The sequence below is a fragment of the Crassostrea angulata genome, chromosome 6 (genome assembly GCF_025612915.1).
Source record: "Crassostrea angulata isolate pt1a10 chromosome 6, ASM2561291v2, whole genome shotgun sequence".
NCBI lineage: Eukaryota > Metazoa > Mollusca > Bivalvia > Ostreida > Ostreidae > Magallana > Magallana angulata.
In genome coordinates, this window is record NC_069116.1 from 29,660,594 (window position 1) to 29,681,810 (window position 21,217).

Here is a 21,217-nt window from a genome sequence, read left to right on the forward strand (position 1 = left end):
GTAGATAAAAATAACGTAATAAAACCGTATATTCTTTGAAAACGGTACTTTTTGAATTTGAGAGATCGCAGTATATTTCTTGTTTTTGCTACATGTACATATAATTCTTGACGGCATGAATCATTTGAAAACATTTATTACTGCTAGAATTTCTGTTATTCTTTATAAATGACCGAGTGCATTTGTTTGTCTAGTTGGTCCATTGTAAAATATACAGATATGCTTAATTCTAAATTACAAATACCCGTTGAGATTTCCAAATATTATGACTTTACTGTATACAATATTCACATGCAGTGACAAGTAGGATTTAGAATGGAAAGATGTTGAACTTTTAAACTAGGTTTAATGTAAAGCGTGTTTTTTTGTCATTGTTGATATAAGAATAGGGTTTTTTTTTTAACAAAAGGAAACATTGCAAATAAATGCATCTTGGCTGATAGAAGAAGCGAGGATAAAAGGCAACAATTTCTTAATGAAACAGCATTCCCAGGGATGACATCGACATACCTAAACCACTTGCCGGCCACTCCTACCCCTCCCAACAAAAAACTAAAATAAACAACCCGTCACCCCACGCAAAGAAAACACCTAATATTTCTTTCGTAAAAGAAAAGCTTATTTGGTGGAGGGATAGGACAAATCATCCAGTCATTTTGTAATTGAGTTTTATTTATTATTTATTCCTATTTTTATCAAACTACTAAAGATATCAGTGATTCTCGGGCATGACTAATTTCATTATCATCAGTGCACTAGCTACAATGTATAACAATACCCGCTACCCATCTGCGCGTGCGACCAGATAATCTTAAAATAATGTTAAAATTAAAAGTCTACACAAAAGAAATTAATTGAGGAAATATATGTTTATTTTGATAATTCTTAAGTTTTCATTTAGGAAGTGAAGTGAACAAGTCCTAATAATTCGTTTTTTCTTGTATTTTTGTTCAACTTTCATGTGCATGTAATTCATTTCATTATAAAATAAATAGTCGCCATGTTAAGTTTGTTCATAAGACATCGATTTACCTGTCTTAAAGTTAAGACATAACTTAGGAATTTCATAAGATAAGACTGGAATAGTGAAACGGATAAATAAGGAACTTAGGAAAAAGTTCTTTCCTAAGATATTACTTAGTCCTAAGTATGCTTTGTGAAACGGGCCCCAGTTTTTTGACCAACATTTTCTAACGGCAAAAGTAAAAATGACTAAGCAGACGTTTATTTTCCTTTGTATTATATTCTTTGGTATGAAATAATCTGCGATGATTGCGGGATAATAAATAGTTGTTTCGTTTCCCATTGCAATGATTGCGGTAACAGCTTTGGTCGGCATATAACATTTCTGAATCACCTGTACGTTCTCTGACCAGTCAATCTTAATCCTTCTCTTTGATTTTACAAATTAGATTCACCATAAAAAACTTTTTGATTTGTCCCCGACAACGCGACAAGACGGATAGAAGAAGTGGAAGCATTCGATATCAACCTGTCAAATATCCATTAATTATGACCGTCGTAAAAATACGACTCTGTTGCCTTTTTTATTGCAAGTTTTGGTCGGAGATTCTGTAAATCACGTGCTCCGGATCTCCCGCTCCGGCCCCTCAAAACGAGGCCGATTCCTTGCGGCGACCGGTGCCCTTTTATTGGAATATTATCGCCGGACAGGTGGATTGATTATCGATCCCCGGGCACCTGATCAACAATCAACATTGTTTTTTGTAGTCATATTGACCAAAACAATCTACAGACATCGCATTAGCATAATTATTCGTGGCTATAGCTCCCGCTTTTTTATTTGCTCATGGTGAAGAATTTTTTTATTTACCTTCTTCAAGTCTCCGACGTGGAGAATTATTGGTTATGTTTGAGAAAAATATGTTGGTTATGAGTGAGAAAAATAACACAAGTTACACAGATATATAATGTAAATTTATTTAGTTAATATTTACAAAAATGTTTACTATTTATGAGCAACATAAAATGATATAAAAGCAATACTTTCATTCAAAGTATGCAAAGAAGCTTTTAAAACATAAATAAAGAATAATAAGTTTTCGACTTTTTTCCCATTCCGTACGTTGTTTGTGAGCATTTGAAACATTTTACTTTACGATTTAATTAAAAGAAAAAAAATGCTTTGGAATTTAAAAAAGAAGGAGAAGAAAAGAATGATGACCCAAATCTACTTTATATACCTTTTTTTGACCAGACTTGGTGCATGCATTTATCTCTTTAGAGTGTATGAATACAACATATGCATGTTGCATAATGAAGGGAAGTAAAGAATATCAATAAATATACCACACTTATGGTCATAATCACTGATCCATCATTTCGGCCGTAAACCGGCCTTTATTGTCAAGTAGAATTTCGCGCCATGTCGAGAGTGACCGAGCTTTTTTAGTAGTCACTCGAACGCTTTGATGTGGTGTTGGACAGTGCTGTCCGCTATGGCTGTTTTAAAGACAACAAAATTGGGTTAACAAACTACTCCAGTTGTAGATTTATAGTCAATATTCCTCACAAATGCATGGTCATGTTTATTTTGCCTAACGATGGCCATTATTTAGTGCGGAATTCTCTAGCCCAGGCCAAATGGGGTTAAGATTCATTTTATATTAAATAAAAACCGGTTTTTTACGATTTTCCGCATTCATTTGCCTTATGAACGTGAATCACATATTGACCATTTATATATGCAATGATTGTTTGATAAGGAATTAGCTCAGGAAATGCACATTTATACATAATGTGGGTATTACGTGGATCCAATGAGAGAGAGAGAGAGAGAGAGAGAGAGAGAGCGCGCGCGCAATTTTTTTTTTTCAACGGAGCTGGAGATTTTAACGTATTGATATGAATTAAGTCTACATGGTAATTTTGTGTGTGAATAGTTTCATGTTTTATGCACATTTCCCCCAAAAATTGAAACACATTTCTAAGATATCTTATTACAAAATTTTCAACTAAATCATTTACAAATTACCCCAGTAAATTTGATTGCTATTTGATTTACATGTATGATCCATGTGTTGGTGTAAGTAGTCCAATTTCTGATTTCTTCTACAATGCATTTTTATAATATCTTGTGTTTTACATGTATACACGTACAGAATCCTTTCCAGGGCATTAAATTTTGGGTTCTTTAAAAATGCTGAATAGAAATGTATATATTCTTTACATTTTTTTTTGGGGGGGGGGGGGGGGGGGTGGGAGGGGGGGGGTGGCTAAGGGCACTAGTAAAATACAACGTGGGAAAAAAAGCTTGACAATGTTTTATTCTGTAATTATTTCTTAGTTTAAAAAAATTGTTTTAATCGTATGACAAATTCCCTAATTGTTTTATTGATGTAAGCAAATATGGAACAGTTAATGGTCAACCTTCGTTAAAAAGTATTGATTCAGCACTTTCATTGTTATTGACGCGCAAATTGAAAAAAGAAAACACCACAAAACTGTGTTGATCAATTTCTTGTTGCGGACAAACCCATTAATTAAGAGATCGATATTTCAGGATTATTGATTGATTACCCATTAATCGGTTTCTTTTATCTTGTCATCAGTTGATACAAGACATTGATACTAATGTACTTGCAAACGCTTCGCCTGACGAATTTTCCGCCTCACTACCGTTATAGGCAATGATGCGTTATGCCCCGTAGGTTACCTACTACAATTGTTTATATATATATTTTTTTCTTGACTGAGATTTATTGGTAATTTAACTAATCAACAGGAAAAATCTACCATTAATTTTGGGATGTCAAAATTTTAGACCACCGTAAAAATCCCCCAAAAAGGCAAACCTGAAACTCACATACCGAACAATTGGTCGCGAGCTTTCGAACGATCGCCATGTTTACGGAAGAAAAAGTGGAAGAAAAACTTAGCAAACTGCCATTTGTTAATTATGTCAAACAAAGATTTAACCTTGGTCAGTATAACCAAGAAGAACAACGGAGAGCAATTGTACAGAAATCCGGGCACTACAGAGTGAAATACACGGGACTAAAAGAGTACCGCGCCAAATTCTTCCAAGACCTTTACATAACTCTCATTGACCTAAAATGGCGGTATGCTTTGGCTGTGCTCTTCAATGTCCATCTTTTGTCGTACTTTTTTTTCGCCCTCATGTGGTATTGGATGATGTATAACCATGGGGATCTCGACCACCTAAACGATCCCAAGTGGGAATCATGCGTCGCAGGCGTCCACAGTTTCGGTGACGCCATGCTGTTTTCCATCGAATCCCAAACGACCATCGGATACGGTTTCGCCTATCCAAATACAGACTGTGGTGGCGCCCTTCCACTTCTCTTTGTACAGATCACAGTCGGTATTCTGTTGGAAAATGTCCTCCTGGGCTTCATTTTTGTCAAATTTGCTCAGCCAAAGCGTCGGAGGAAGACCATAATGTTCAGTAAAGTGGCATGTGTTGCGCAAGAGGAAGGCGATCTTTGTCTGCAGGTAATTATAAGATTTATACTTTGTTTACGAAATCAATTTGGTTTTTGAATACTGAGAAATTGTTGTGTAAATGCATTTTTATTTATTTTTGTAATTCTCGTCCTTACAGATTCGCGTAGGAGATATGCGACAAAGCCATCTTATTGATGCCAAAGTACACGGAATCCTCATCAAAAGACACGTTACCCGGGAAGGAGTAGCCTACCCTTTGTTTCAACACGATGTCCATTTCCAGGCCAACAAAATGGGGGATACCATAATGCTTATGTGGCCCCTTATTTTAAGTCATAGAATCACACAAGAGAGCCCGTTTTGGGATATAAGGCCATCCGATTTGTCCTCTGAAGCTTATGAACTTGTGGTTTGTATTGAGGGAACCTTGGAAACAACTGGGGAGTTTTGTCAAGCTAGAACTTCCTATCTGCCTTCGGAAATCCTTTGGGGTCATCGATTCGATCGTATTGAGGAATTTGACGCTGGCAATGGCAGATGGGAGATTGACTTTTCTGGCTTTAACGATGTCGTTTATATAACTAATATACGACACAGCGCCAAAGAACTGAACCCTTACAGAGAATACAGAATGTCGAAGGAGGAAAGCGAAGCAACAACAAAGGAGAAGGGATTATCGATAAGTCTCCATTCTGTGGCTTATGATCTGCCTCCCGAGTTTCCCTCAGCCTCCAACTCAACAGAGTACCAGAAGTCTGGTAGTCCTAAGCTTTTAACCCGTGGTCTTAGCCAAATGGACGAACTGGAACGAAGCAGACTCTCGCTAGAAATGGAAGCAGAGAACCGCGAGGAAGAACTAACAGAAAAAACCCCGATGGAAAAATCCGAAGAGCAGGCCCAACGCCCTGCTGACGATGCCGAAGAAGAGGAGGAAGAGACTCCATTAGAGCATGACCTTGGAGATAGAAAACCTTTAGAGCATGACCTTGGAGACGGAAAACCGCCAATCAAAGAGAAGGCTGAGTCTGACGTATCCGATGACGACACCATAGGTCAGGACGAGGCTGAGGAAGAAGAGAACTTTCATGATGTAGCGTCCTCGTGATGTCAGCAAGAAATCGTGATTTTGTTCTTACTTTAGTTGAATGGATATGAGATGTAAACAATTTCAAAGACTGTTAAAGCAATTAATGTTCAGTTACCGAAGTTGATTTCTTTCATTCGTTCATGCATAATACCAAATCCATTTTGTAAATAATCTACAAATTAAATTGTGTTTTCCTACATTGATGTGTGCACAAATAAAAAAAAATGTTTTAAAATTCTAATGAATATGACTTAGTTTCATTATCAAAAGTTCAAGTGTATCTGTAACAATTCAATAAGAATTTATATGCAAAAGCGCACGTTCTAAATGTTTATTACTTGTTTAACATTTCAATTAACAAGCAACAGAAAAGAAGAAAGACAATCATTTATAAAATTTAAACTATTTTTATGCACAAACAATAGCATTGGACCAACGTGCAATTTGCCTTTCGTAGCCATCTCATTTACACTGTATTCCTATAAAATATCATTTTTTGATATCAGGAGTACGTGTTATAGTTATAATACAGTAGTCCAAAGATGATGTCGTTCTGTCCAAGAGAGATAAGCGCCGATGGAAAAAAAAACCTGTTCATGACGTCACGTTTTGTTTTTTTAAATTTACACGAATCCCTAAATCTCTGATGGATGTAATTAATTAACCACTGGCCTGATCGTTCTCTAGCTAGACAGATGACAGTGTAATTCACATGTCTAATTCATTTCTGGAAAGAGTAATGATCAATCATGAAATTCAGCAGTGTTCACGAAAAAAAAATTACAACAACTAATCCCACAAATGGACAGGAAATTCCGCTGATGCACTAAGTCGAGGGAGGTGCACTTAATGCTCGATATGCACACACAGAAAGCTGTGATAGGTAGCCATCGGTGACCACTGGATGATGGCAATTAAAAGTAAATTAGGACTGTTATCTTGGATTATAATTTTAGTGATGTGTGTATTAGATATTGATGGACAGTCGTCGCAAATCAGGTGAGCAATAATGTAGAATTGCTATGTCTGAAAAAAAAGAAAAAGACATTGGTTTTGATTTCTGTTTACCAAAATTGTGCATTAAGTTTTATTAGATTATAATTAGGTTTCTTTCTAAGTTATACATATATTTACATACAATAATATTTGTAGAACCCAGAGACATTTGGGTTTTTTTTTTCTTATCAAATCTTTGCGTAACTTCCGGTAAGATGTATTTATTTGATATACTTCCTTACTACAATATTTATTACAAGCACTGATATTTCAACCTTGAAAACAAAACAGTTGTGAACCCTGGTGAAGACATCCGTGGAATTGTTACCCTTATCACATAACACTTTAACATCTACGCTATTTTATTTTAGAGTAAACTGTTTCTGGGCCGGCGATCTAAGGTATATTGAAAACAACCAGTTTTGGAGAAATAGATGCGAAATTCCTCCTGGTCAGTATAAAACACGTAGCATATTGTTCACGTATTGTTGGTATATTATTGAGCCTACCGATTTCAGAAGATGTAGCTTTGATTATACTTTCATCAATTAATTTACATAATAGTAATTTTTTCAGTAAGGTATATGTTTTCATTATTATCACAGGAGCTGAAACTCAATCTAGCTTTTCTGATCGCCAATTGGTCGGTCCGTCCGTCTGTCCGTTTAAAACATTTTACATGTTCTACTTCTACAGTTATACTTGCGTTTAGTGCTATAAAAGTTCGTTTAAATTAAGGTGCCAAGTTATGTTCACTGATTTGCTGATAGAAGATACATGTAAATAGGAAATACTGAAAAGAGAGTGTGGTGTGTCAAACACCTTTTTCTTAAGAATCAAAACCAATAGTCACAAACAACAAGAGATCTAAAATTTTGTCAAAAAATTTCTGAAGAACCTAAGGCCACTATATAATGTTAACTTAGTTTAGAAGGTACATAATGTAGTATTGAGATTTGCAAGTTTAGTCAAACCGTTATCTTTAATGGGTATTCGAAAGACAACAATTGGATAAATCTATTTACCTTAATGTATCTTACACCCTAACTTTTGTAAAAAAAAAAATAAATGAAATAAAAATGGTTATAACAATTTGTGCTAGTTTAACCTTTTATAAGAATTTTCTGATATTTTTTTCCCCAAACTTGACCTGGGAGAGGGGGTATGGAAAAATGGAGATAACAGAATCTTAATAATATATTATAATATATGTAATTCACATCGTAAAGCGAGTAAGCTGCTTTGGTCAGAGTTGGATCCGTTTAGGATAGTGGTGCTTGGGCGAGCGATGTCGCCTATTGGCCTCGTGTGTAAGAGGGCAAAGTATATTTAACATCGGGTTCGAGATTCACATTTACAATTTCTACAAAAGTTAAAATTTGGAAATGAAAAAGTATTTTTATGTTTATATCCTAATTGAATAACTGTTATAATATCAGTATTCGGTTGTAAGTAATTTATATTATTAATTTTTTACACTTGTGAATCTGTCCATTGATTGGTCAATTTACGGTATAGGCAGTAGGCCATCTTTTGGCGGCATTTTCATCGTAGATGTTGACGGGGAAAGACCATTTTGTCTAATAGATTCCTCATATGCTGACGTCACATTCACAGTGACCGGAAGCCCTAATACAGCATTCCTTACTTAGGACCACTGTCAGTATTACCAAATACATTTGTATTACCAAATATTACCAAATAATAAACTATCAAGAATAAAAGAACTGCAACATATAAGGACTGTGTATTCTTATGTGCTACACGTGCTTTAACAAATTATGAATAATTATGTATTTTGTCTAGGTTACAGAGGAAAACCAGGCCCAAAGGGCGACACGGGAAAACCAGGTACATGTATGAATTACGTAAATCACATTGACAGTACGAATTGTCCACAACCTTAAACTTTGAATCACTGTGAGTTTGGCGTTACGTTAATGAATTCAGGGCTACACGGCTGCACATGCACAATCATGTATAAATATTTGTCAATAGCGTCCAGTTATTAGGTTTGTAAATATTGAGGAAGTTTCCAGTGTATTTTGTACAGTCTGTCATTTGTTTTCAAGGAGTACCCGGTATCTCCATCTTGCGAGAAGTTATCGTGAAGGGAGAAAAGGGAGATCGAGGCCCAATGGGGGATATGGGGCCAGTCGGTCCAAAAGGGGAACCCGGGGATACTGATGATTATGGACCTCCTCCACGGGGTCCCCAAGGACAAAGGGGTCAAAAGGGAGAACCCGGTGCACTAGGCATTAGGGGACCAAAAGGTTTCCTTGGGGCGCAGGGGCCGAAAGGAGACAAGGGCGAACCGACTGAGGACATTGGTATGTACTTAGCTAAACTGTTTACAAATTTATGGTGGCATAGATCTGCCACCACTTTTAAGATGATTTTGTTGACTTGACAGATGACTGTGTCGACTTGTCAGATATTTATGTCAACTTGTCAGATCTTTAGGTTGACTTGTTTCTCGTAGGGTAAAGAACATGAGAGAAATAAATTCCAACGGGATAAATGACTATCATTCCTTTAAAGAATTGTCCGATAAGATGGCAAATTCTTTGTTTCATCAGATTTGCTGAAGTTATATGTATTCCAATTATAGTTTATTATTAGCCATTAGAGCATCATAACTTTTAAAAGATTTGGTTGATGTACCTTAAATTAAAAAAAAATCAAATTATTGGGAATTTTTTTCAAGCTTTTATAAGACTGCGTATTTATTTTCCCTTTAGATGAAATCATCCTCGACCTTGAAGCTCGAATACAAGTAAGTATATTTGATTATTTTCGGAGATGGGGTGTCATTTTTGCGGATTGACCAATCCCAACAGGGCCTAGGTCGTCATATTTGTTTTAACCTATTTATAACCATCTCGTTAATTATCCATTAATATGATGGACTTTTTCTAATGCGTTTTCTACATGACCAGTCATGACTGGTCATGTAGCAGTCGTAAGTTTGAATTGTAACCGAAAACATAATGTTGGCTGTACTGTACTTTTGATGTACTTTACCATTGCAGAAACTAGAGAGTCAACTCCAGGACTGTTCCTGTCAGCGACCAGATCCAGGTGTGAATTAATAAGTGCATGTCCATGGTTTATCAATAAAAATGCTTTTTATTCTTAATATAATGAAACTCTCTATTTTAAAATTTCTAAACTAAATTTGCGATGCCTACAAATGAAAAATACTAAAATACAACTGTCTACTGTAGATTCAATAACATTTTAGGGCATTTATTTTCACAGATAAAATAAAATCAACAGTATGTCAGTTCATACAAAAATCTTTAACAACGATTAAAGCTGCTTGGTCCGATTTTTTTGTAATTACAGTATCAAAATTTTTTCCATAAAAATCATTCATCTTAGAAAGTTATGGACTTTCTCCTATTTACACCAGCAGAATCAGTCTCCTTTCAAAGTTAGAAATATTCAAAGTAAATAAAAATAATTTCTCTTTGGGCAAACGAAAAAACAAACCAAAATGCATCACGGGAATGTTTAGAAAAGGAAACCGCTTGGTTTCGTCCCCCGAGTGATTGGGGTTATTCAACCCGCATGCTATGCATCGATTGTAAAGAAAGCAGACTTTGGAAATATTAGCGAACAAAACGTACACATGTTTATTTGTAATTGTCTGATCATTTCGACCTTTATTTAAAGCGATGTCAAAGTCGTAATACAACCATACCCGTCTCGTCGTCAGGGGTGAAATTTAACATGAGGCGAAATAACGCGGTACCTTTTAATGTCATTTGTTTTGTTAGCAAATTTTGTACGTATTTTTCTTCATTGAAATTTGGCATAATTGACGGGTAAAACTACTGCAATGTCTATTATTATACATATACTAAGCATAGCCATCGTTTAAAAGCGTGCATAAAATTTGATATAAAATCGGACCAAGCAGCTTTAACTTCAGCGTGATTTGATTTCGAGGGGCAAATCAACAACGAAATGGACGAAATTTTGTACTTTATAATACTCTTAGAATCAATAATATAGATATAAAGTCCAACCTCGTTATCTCGAACTATAAAGTCCAACCTCGTTATCTCGAACTATAAAGTCCAACCTCGTTATCTCGAACTAAATGGGACTGTTTTAAAACTCAGAGATATTCGAGATATCGAGGGTAAATTACTTAAAAATAAGTGATTGGGACCTTCAAAATCACTTCGACATATCCATGTTGTATTCGAGATATCAGTGTTCGAGATATTGAAATCAACTGTAAATAAACTGCTTGACTTTTAGTCTGTATACACTGAAAGAATATAATAATTTTCACACAAAGAGCTATTCTAGAGCACTTGGTGTAAATTGGCTGAACGTACTTGCATGCGCTGATAATCAACTGACCAAAACTTTTCAGTAACCCCTATGATTGAAGACGAACAAATTTCAACTAAATCAGGTAAGCATAATTTAATATGTATCAAACGCATCATGCATACCACAAATAATTTACTTGGCATGATTCGACAACGAAATTTGGTGAAATTTGGCCTGACCGAGATATTTTTACCTATACTTTCCTTCATCAAATCTCCGAACTGTTCAATTTGAAAACTCTGTCAAAGCTTTATTTTTGGGTTTTAATTACCGTATACAGGGTTATTTTCGCCCCGTGTTTTTGTTTTCTTCTACAGGGTCGGTGTAAAAGTAGGACTACAGTTACACTTTTGACGAAGGAAAATTGGAGGTTTTTAACTTATTAGTGTTTATTATGAAGCAGAAAGTATACAATCGATTAAAATTAAGATGCTTTTTGATATCTGATTAATGGTTTTTGAAAATAATAATTGGGAAATAAGTTAGACGCGAAAAAGGAAATTAGGAAATCGCGGGACATATGTCTGGGACATATTTCCCTGATTACTTTTACACCTACGCCTTCTACACTTGCCAAAGTTTTCACCCCGTCTTGAATTCGCCCAGAACTGGGAATATTAACTCAGTACTGAAAACAATATGCCCATTGACAACCTCGGCGAGGACGAATATTTCCCTGTGTGCATTAATACTGAGATATTTAAGTGTGGGTGTCACCCGCTTCAATTTACATTTTGATCCTTTGTCTTCAAAAAGCGGATATTAATATTTTACCGTGACAAGCTACCAAACGTTGGACCAAATCTGAAATCTCTATGAAATTGTTATTAGTGGCTGTCCAATGTAGCCAAACGGTGACGGATATGAGTATCCTAGCCATGTCAGATCATTATGCAATGACGCATACATTGCTACCCTTTAGCGTATTTTCATCAATTCGTAATTTTACTTTTATAAGAATTTTTAACCCATGCATTTTGACAATTTTTAAACATTTAATTTTATACCTGCATTCAACTGTTATAACACATTGTTATAATTTTTTGAGAATCTTTTTGATGACTAACCATTGAAATGATCTATCCCCCCCCCCCCGGCAAAGAAATCGTCGGTGGATAGGTTTAGATTTAATTTGGTTTACAAGCATGTGTACCTCTTTCGTATTTTCCTAACCGTACACGTCAAAAATCGCAACTTCTCGCCTATTTCCACCCGTCTCTGTCTGTCTGTCTGTCCGTTCAAATCTAAGGGGCCATTGAACTCGGTAATGTGGCATCATCATCTTAATTGACTGACATTTGCCTTGCCCCCCCCCCAAAAAAAAACCCCCGTTTACTGACGTTGAGAAAATAATCAGTAACTTTTTGATAATTCTAGTGGTAATTTTACTGATTCCTAAGCAATAATGTTGCTTATCTCGCTTTTAATTTTTCAAACATTTCAGTGAATTTGACAAACTTCCCACCTCCGCCACTTCCGCCAATTGACAGTCTTCGCCGGAAGTTAATGCAAGAACTGAGGGAAGAAGGGGGAGAGTGCGTGAGCTACGCACTGCGATACTACAGTCAGTGCTCGGAGGATGGCCGATGATGTTTATGGTTTATAGACAGTATACATGTGTTTTGGTGATATGCAATTATTAATAAAAGAAAGTGGACATATACATATACCAGTGTACTGGTGCATTTGCATACTTTTCGAATTTTGAAAAATAAAAAAAAAGACATGAAAAACAGAAATATTTATTTGTTAAATCTTATTTCTTATAAATGAGTGTCACTGAAATCAGTTTTAAGAATTTTAAAATTTTCAGATGAGATTGGTATAACTACACAAAGTCGTGAGATCTCTCTCTCTCTCTCTCTCTCTCTCTCTCTCTCTCTCTCTCTCTCTCTCTCTCTCTGTGAGTGTGTGCATGCTGTTTTGCTGTATGAATGCTTCAGTTGTCATAAATAAGTAATCAATACAGATGTAACATATTGCATAAACAACGTGCTCATCATTAAAATGATATTTGCATTACCATTTGGTAAAAGACAAGAAATTTAAAAATCATTTATTGTATTTTAAAGAGCTGCATCACCAATAACAATGACGTTTTAACAATTTTACAGCATTATAGAAAGTGAACCACTCCATATACACTGTAGTCAAAGATTCAAACACTGCTCATCTGAACGATGAAGTGGATATAGATTAAGAGGCACAATGTCAAGGAGAAGATCCGGCACTCCTAACGTCAAACGACATCACAGCATGTTTCTAATTGGGTATGACTAGTCGTACATATCAGATTTCACAACACAGCTTTCATGTTATAATTAGAAAAAAAGACTTCACTTTCATGTTGTCTATTATTGCAAGAAACAAGAACTAGTGTTTCTAAAGTAACCGGTGACTAACGGAATATAACGTACTTGTATAAATAGATAATAATTGCACTGTTGCATCTTTATCAACTAACCGTTTGACAGTTTGGCAGCTAATGACTAATATAAGTGAACATGGGGAAAATACTTTAGGAAAGATACGTATTTTTTCATCTAGCAATTCCTAACTTAAAAATCATTCTTGTGCCTCCCCAACAGATTTTCTGTGGGGTAATGAGATCATTTGTCAGAGTTGCTGACCGTCAGAAGTCGAAGGGGGGTTCTCACTGTGTTACGGAGATATACATTTAGACGTGTATATACCGTACACCGGAGCTCAGGTTTTGACATTGTTTCAATTAACTCCTCACATTGTTTGGGAATTCACAATGGATTTTTGGGCGAGGCATGGATTTACATTATCCAGAGCTTTGTATTAAAAGAGGAGTCCTTTAATCTGTTCAGCAAAGATTGCATTTGTATATAATGGTATTCACGGTGAAGTCTTGGTGATATAAGAAAAAAAAAACGTTGATACACAGTATTATAGGCATCTGTTTGGCTTCGTCTATGGGGATAATGATTTAGAAAACCCTATACCGCTGTCCAGCAGTTAGTAAGATGTTGAATAGGGCGACCATTCTACTTACGACATTCGGTATTTTGTTTGTTGGAATTGGCGGATATTCAAAGACAAGAAATAACAGGTGAGATTTTTTTTTCTTTTTTTGTAGTTGTAAAATCATTGTTGTCCCATGTGTGATGCATCGATACACGTTCATTTTTCTTGAGGAGGCAAGCAGTTTTTACACACGCAATCTGCAAATACAATATGTTTACTTTTCCCCCCAACAAATGGTATTTATCAAAGGAGGGCGGCAGAAGCTTATCGCTTCCGTTCGCTGGCAACACTGCCGCAGATATATAGGCCATGTTTATGATGGGGGTCAGATGATTAGTGTGAACTCGATCTGATTATAGAAGGCCTTAATTTGGCTACTTAATGATAATGGTTTAAATAGTGGTAGATTTTGTTAGTTTTGAAAAAAAAAAACACAAGCCAATTCTTCTATGCATTTAGTATGAGTTTATAAAATTAGTTGATGAATTTTAAAATATTTAAATCTATTTGTTGTATATAAAGAAGTTTGTCCTACAACACGCAATGCAGTACCAGATACTGTTGTTACGAAGAAAAACAATATGCCAGAAGAATATACCTATACAATTGGTAAGTTATAATGCTGATCTATGTTCATATAGATTATGCTTATACCAATACCACGTCTTTCATCTTTTAAAACGTCTCTCTTTTGCGACAAAATACGAGCGGGATGGCTGGGTAGCTTCTTTAAATACTAAAAAAAAATTGAAATCCAATGACCATTTTTTAAATAAATGAATCCTTAGTTTCTTCTAACATCTAAAATTTGTGTATCATTTTTGATATCAATTGTCCCACACTGAGTCTCCCTATCCTAAACAAACAGTTGTATTTCCCATTAGGAGGACAGGGAGATGCTCTTGGTACACTAAGATCTTTCGCTACTATATTCCACTGAACAGCCAGACTTGTGCCGTTACTGCAGGTACATGTAGTCATACAATCCTACAACATATTTTTTACATTTGCATTGTTTACACTATAATATAACCAGCAAAAAACTGATGGTGATAGAGGCGAACACTTGCCAAATGCATTTATTCATACATGTAAGAAACAATATTGTTCACTGCCAATTCAGCAATATTGCTAAAGGGAGAGACGGGTTCAAATGGTACTATCGGGGTAATTGGACGTAAAGGTGCCAGGGGACCTCGGGGCTTCCGCGGGATCAAAGGTGACAAGGGTGAGCCAGGGTCAGAGGGCTTCGCTGGTGAGTGCACGGTATACATGTACCAATCATCATTGGGCATTATAGATTCCTTTCTTTTCATTCACGATATTTTAACGAGAATATAAGTAAATAGTAAATTATCATCAATCAATTTATATAAGCATTGAGCAGTCAGGTTGCAATTATTACAAAAACCGATTATGCATTTGTTACAGCACTCGTTGATGGGAGTCCTGGAATTAAAGGATCTCCTGGAGTCAACGGAATCCCCGGAGAAAGAGGTCCTATGGGTCCTCCGGGGCCTAGGGGAGAGCCTGGGTTACCTGGCCTCAACGGACAAAAAGGGAACCCTGGTCAACGAGGACAGAAGGGCGAACCAGGGGTTTCCACCTCTATATCAGGTAGGCTTATTATCGAAAGCATTTGTTAGGAGTGTTTTGAGGTTTTCTTACTAGAAATGCATTGTGTAGGAGGTAATGAGATGAACTATCACACTGAACATTTTACAGATTTACACAAAAAATATCTACAGTTTATTATTTTTCCACCACCATCCCTCTAATTGTATATGATATGAAGAAAGGTGTACATATAACACCGAAAGGCTGTTATAAAGATTCTTTCCATACCATTGGCAGACTTGTATTTGTATGTAGTACACACATCATATGAGGTACGGACGCAGAGTATTTTAAAATATTTTTCAACGGTCTTGATTTACATTATTGAGAAGATATGTGATCAATTTCTTTTTCAGCCGTGGAGTTTTACAAGCTTCAAAGAAGAGTAGACGTAAGCATTTGACATTTAAAGAATTATTCCTGTAATAAACACGCAACATATTGGGTTTTTTTTTTCAAGTAAATCACATCAATTTACCTTTACAATGCCATCTATTTATAAGGGGAAAGGGATTCAATTCAAGACTGAAACATTTTAAATGCTTTTTTTCTATAAATCCATGAAGGAAAGCACAAGTACAATTGGTAAAACTGGTTCCAAAGGTTTGCCCGGTCCGGTAGGGCCAAAGGGTGAGAGAGGAGAACCGGGGTTGCCTGGACTACCGGGTCAGAAGGGTGATTACGGACCCCCAGGTCCAAACGGGAGGCCGGGAAATCCGGGGTTACCGGGTGAGAGGGGTCTTAAAGGAAATGCGGGACCTCGGGGTGAAAAGGGAAATGAAGGAGCTCCTGGATTACCGGGGCCGCCCGGGAAACCTGGAATTCCCGGCGGGAAAGGAGAAATAGGAAACCCTGGTCGTCCGGGAACAATTGGACTTCCGGGACCAAAGGGAGAGTCCGGAAGTATTCCACCGGAACTAACAGGTTAGATTTGGGATACGACATTTTATCTTATTTTACGTCTAGATTGTGCATATAGTTACAAACATTGTATATGTTCTGTAGTAATTTATTATTTATGTTTATTGCGCTTAACTTGCACTGTATTTTAAAAATTATTGCATTATGTATGAGAAACTATTTGTTTGCAATCTTCTACTACGATTAATCTTCAGTACAGTCGTCTCATTTGTACATGACTTGTACGCCTATAAAAAGCAATTTATAATCAAATAATTATCCTAAAATTCACAATGAATGACGACATGCCGACATTACTGAATATGATTACATTCAGCTAATATTTATAGCTAAAAATTGCTTTCTCTTTTTAGCTGAAGCTTTTGAAAATCTCTCAAAACGCTTAACAGTAAGTTCAATGATATACATGTAATTAATCAAAATTATAATTTATCGACATGTCCTGCCTCGCTTTGTTTTGTACAAAAGAAAAAAAATAGGAATTAGTTGTGCAATACTATTCAATGTTATTGGTTCATTGTAGGAACTTGAGCGACAAATGAAACTGTGTTCGTGCGGGGTATCTCCAACAGGTTTGTCTTCTATCTTATAATAATGAAGATGAGCGTTTCTAATTACACACTTTTCCTTAATTGTCTCAATCATACGTGTATTAATTTTTCAATTCAGGGTCTTCGAAAGAAGACGAAGAAGTCATCGTGTCTGAAGATATCAAAAACTGTAAGCAAAGCATATTGACTGAGTCGTATTGTACATGTATGGTACAGTGTAAATGATTAACCGTCATATTTATCGCTATAAATTTTAATCGTTTATGCTTCTATTCCACAAGTAATATTTTTTATCCAAATAGAGCTCTTCCAAATATTGACAGTGTTATTATATATTACAGGCAACAACACCTTGTTTCCTCCACCACCACTTCCGGTAGAACAATCTCTTCGCCGGAAGTTGATGGACGAACTCCAGTCGCAACAAGGGAACAGAGAGTGCATTAGCTATGCTTTACAGTATTACAAAAATTGTGCAAACAACACAGCAACATACTTTAACGAATTCTATTCTTTATACAGTATACAATGTAATGATTGTCACATGAACATGTAAATAGATTTTATAAATATATAAGGGATAATTTTTTTTATTAGGACGCTGAAATACAGTGCCAATTCTGATCTGAAGCAGTATTAATGGCCAAACAACAACTCTAGCTTCAATCAGTACTAGGTTATGATTTATATGCAAGACCGATTAACTTGTTGGTTGAGTTATGACTGTATATGGCAGCTCAATCTGATTAAAATCAGATCCTAGATTTGCTCCTTTATCTTTTTACTGTCGCTACTGTAGCAGTAATAAGAAATGATGACCGGATCGAGGATCTGATTTTAATTTGATTGAATAGCAGCTGGGTTCTGTGTTTTATGAATTTAACGTTAAGGTTGATGGTTTATGTTTTAATTTCAGTAATGGAAACGCTTTTAATTACAGTATATAGTATCCGTCACAACTATTTCATAGTATGGAAATGTTTACTCTCCACTGGTTTTAGCGTTGTCTATGGAATAAAATTATTAAACATGCATACACTGTTTAAGACATGCATTTTAAGTGTGGGTTTTTTCTCTCTGTTATTTATCTTGTGTTGCTTTAACTGGTTCACAATACGGACTCTCATCGTTATAATAGTCTCCTGGTTTTGGAGATACATCTGCCGGATGACTGCCATTTTGAACACAGTCTGCACCCGATGAGTCGGGTATAACGTCCAGATAGAGACTGTCTGGGTCTCGAACGACGTCTACATAATCGTAAGTGTCCGTGTCCGGCTCAGAATAGTACAGTTCATGTCCTGTATCCCGATGATTGGTGGGATCATCTCGGTATCTGTCATTTAGTCCATCGGCTCTGTATGGACCACGCATGATTCCAGCAGGCAACCGTCTGGAACTAGTAGTGAAAGAATTTATTAAATTCTTGTTTGAGCGCTAAAGTTAAAATATTATCCAGGAATCCCTGAGTTTGGTGGGTAGAAATGTTTTACTTCTTGTTTCTAAGTGTTCTAATCCCAGCTACTGTTAGTCTTACTTATTTAATACATGTATACGATTTTTTAGCTAAGAAACCGAAAGTGAATTACCTTTCCTTATGAGAATGGAAAATACAGGCGCCGATAACGACAAAAGAAACGAGAAAAACTGCCACGGGCACTCCAACAAAATAGGGCAAGTTCCCTGAAACAGGTTATCAAAATCTCTTTAATTTTGTTACATTTTTTTTCAAATTCATATTGGTTTTTCTAAACGTACATCTAAAACTGAACATTTCCCAGAATTCCAATAGACAGGATGTTTTTTTTTGTATTCTTACTTTTAAACCACGATGATTCAGTCTCCGTCGACTCCTGTACTTGGATCACTGAATCCGTTGTCGTTGATGATATTGGTTGTTGTCGTGTCGTTGTTGACGTTACGTTGAATGATGAGTCACAATCTGCGGACAGAAATTTATTTCGTAACTGGTATGGGGGCGTGAATGTTGAGAGAGCAGGGTCAGAAGAAGGGTCGCGTACCCTGGAGAACTATATACCCTGTATAAGGGTAACAACGTACCTGGTCTTTTGTTCTCTAACATACGCCGTGCCTTCGGGAATTAACTTGTAACGGACTTAGTTATAATAGAACTTGATTTGTACTAACATTTGATATGAATCTGTTTTACTGTCCTAGCTTGGAAACCTTCCCTTTTTCATGCAGTTATGAAGAATGGATTTTTAACATAAGAAATAACGATTAATTTCAGAAGTGAACCTTGCGTTAATTAATGAATTGTTAAATAGGAATAGTATTAGTATTTGATGTTTATGGAATGTTAAACAGGAATAGCATTTGATGTTTATGGAACTAATACATACACGTAACACGTAATTATATGTTTGAAAATTTCAGAAGGAAAAAGAAATCACATTCATTTTACTTTATGGAAAAATAACCAAAGCATTACCTAGTAAATTACAAACGCCAGACACCAGTTTGATATTGTCCAATCCGATTATGTCTTGCAATGAACTTTTTGTTTTCCCTGTTCTGCTTATAAATCGTATCTATGTTATTAAAAAAAAATCATTAAAAAGTGTCATACTTTTCAAATATTTTTAAAATTTTAAAAAATGATTATATTGTCGGTAATTTTTTCTTGATATACAAATGAAAACCATGGAGATTTTATCTAAATATTAACATTAGCCAAACTTAAATGTATCTTCACTAAAACAAACATTAAAGACGTTTTGTAAATCGTGCAAAAATGCGTGCATTAAAGGATTTTTAAAAACACCAATTCCTTTCAACAGCAGTTGATGGATCAAAGCGTAGTCAAAATTGCACTATAATAAAAAGAGAATAGTCTGAACATACGCGACTTTCTGGATGATCAATGGTTACATTAATGGTGGCACAGTTCCACTTCGGCCCCTGGTCTGCATTTCGATACCAGATGGCCGTTGATTGGTCGTTTAATTTCACTTCTAGTTTCTCTATATGCAATCCCTGCATATGGTAGTTAAAGAGCAAACAATATTTGGAAGGTGGAATGCCATTGCTCTCAAGAGTCGCCGTGACGTTATGGCCTATCTCGCCACCGTGTGAGTATATATAATAATCTGTGTGGAATAAATATTTCATTTGAACTCATACAATGTAGGTGAATAATTCTGCTTTCTAGATAGAAATCCTTAATATCAAACTATTAATTCATTATTATGCGTTCTATAGAAATCCGTAACTATTTATTCAACATTAAGTGTTTAATCATTTTATAATGCGTATTTTCCCCTGGGCTTTAAAATCGGTTTTTAAGGATGACGGATGATTGAGTAAATGCTAGTTGATGTCTCCCTCTAAAAAGCTATATGTATTTTTATTTTTTAACTGTACGTTCTTCAAAATGTTAACATAAATGCCTATCATTAATGCTTATTATAACTATTAGTATATTTTCACGCATATCATAATGACTTATTAAGTAAAAAAAAAAAAAATAATAATAAAATAAACAAATGAACAAATCAAAGACAAACGCACGTCCATGATAGGCGCTCTCAGGGCCCGTGCTTTTCAAGGGTGAATCAAATTCGGTTCTTCTCCAGTTCCGGTTGGTCCAGCCACAAAATCCATCCTCAAAGTCACAACTAGTGAACACATTTCCTGCAACGGAATTAATTTGTTCTAGTAATTTTAACGTAATCTTTAAAAATCATAATGTCATGGATGTAAAATGTGAAAACAGCTGCATTCTGATTACTGCTTTAAATATGCTATTTAAACGACCCACTGTTCCAAGGAACACCCCTTGTATTTTACTATTGACTAGTGTACAATACCTTAAAACAGTTATGGCTTTCCATACTTCTTCCAACCCCCAAGCACGATATTTACAAAGAATATCTCAAATAACTGTTTAGTATAAGAATGCAGTGACGTACCCTGTTAAACGTGAACTTTCTTTCATTCATTACAAATGGATCCCATTTTCCTACATGAAAATTGTCTAATTTGAGTCTATTAAAAAATTTAATACGATCTTTTAGGTTTTTTTGTAATATAAAAAATCATACCTTCTATCATAAAGCCTAAGGTGAGGAAGTGGACAGAAATCAAGAGACATGGCCGGCGATTCAACTTCTTCATTGTTGTTTGTCAGTTCAACCAGGAAGGGAAATACATTGGCATAGGACCAGTTATTTAAAAGAAAATGTTGAATGTCTTTTATTATACATGTACCTTGAACACGGTATGAATTCAATGCGGTTTATCCATATTTAATTGT

The 21,217-nt window shown here is 35.7% G+C and overlaps 3 protein-coding genes across 3 annotated transcripts; 2 read left to right on the top strand and 1 right to left on the bottom strand.

The window, feature by feature from the left end:
- Window positions 1-3,810: 3,810 nt before the first annotated feature.
- Window positions 3,811-5,781, top strand: LOC128189015 (G protein-activated inward rectifier potassium channel 2-like). The gene is made up of 2 exons (XM_052860387.1): window positions 3,811-4,476; window positions 4,586-5,781. The coding sequence occupies exons 1-2, from the start codon at window positions 3,865-3,867 to the stop codon at window positions 5,531-5,533; spliced, it is 1,560 nt and encodes a 519-aa protein (XP_052716347.1). The 5' UTR covers window positions 3,811-3,864; the 3' UTR covers window positions 5,534-5,781.
- A 543-nt stretch (window positions 5,782-6,324) lies between these two features.
- On the top strand, window positions 6,325-17,973 carry LOC128187447 (collagen alpha-2(XI) chain-like). The gene is made up of 19 exons (XM_052857888.1): window positions 6,325-6,514; window positions 6,883-6,962; window positions 8,318-8,362; window positions 8,584-8,841; window positions 9,253-9,287; window positions 9,544-9,592; window positions 10,902-10,943; window positions 12,306-12,448; window positions 13,819-13,937; window positions 14,375-14,461; window positions 14,737-14,819; window positions 14,976-15,107; window positions 15,284-15,469; window positions 15,826-15,860; window positions 16,036-16,393; window positions 16,744-16,778; window positions 16,914-16,962; window positions 17,060-17,110; window positions 17,283-17,973. Exons 1-19 carry the CDS (start codon window positions 6,420-6,422, stop codon window positions 17,495-17,497), a joined length of 2,097 nt encoding a protein of 698 aa, XP_052713848.1. The 5' UTR covers window positions 6,325-6,419; the 3' UTR covers window positions 17,498-17,973.
- Window positions 17,974-18,020: 47 nt separating this feature from the next.
- On the bottom strand, window positions 18,021-21,161 carry LOC128189016 (MAM and LDL-receptor class A domain-containing protein 2-like). The gene is made up of 7 exons (XM_052860388.1): window positions 21,006-21,161; window positions 20,473-20,595; window positions 19,807-20,051; window positions 19,394-19,493; window positions 18,761-18,883; window positions 18,531-18,624; window positions 18,021-18,340 (listed from the first exon to the last, which is right to left on the bottom strand). The coding sequence occupies exons 1-7, from the start codon at window positions 21,076-21,078 to the stop codon at window positions 18,022-18,024; spliced, it is 1,077 nt and encodes a 358-aa protein (XP_052716348.1). The 5' UTR covers window positions 21,079-21,161; the 3' UTR covers window position 18,021.
- Window positions 21,162-21,217: the final 56 nt, after the last annotated feature.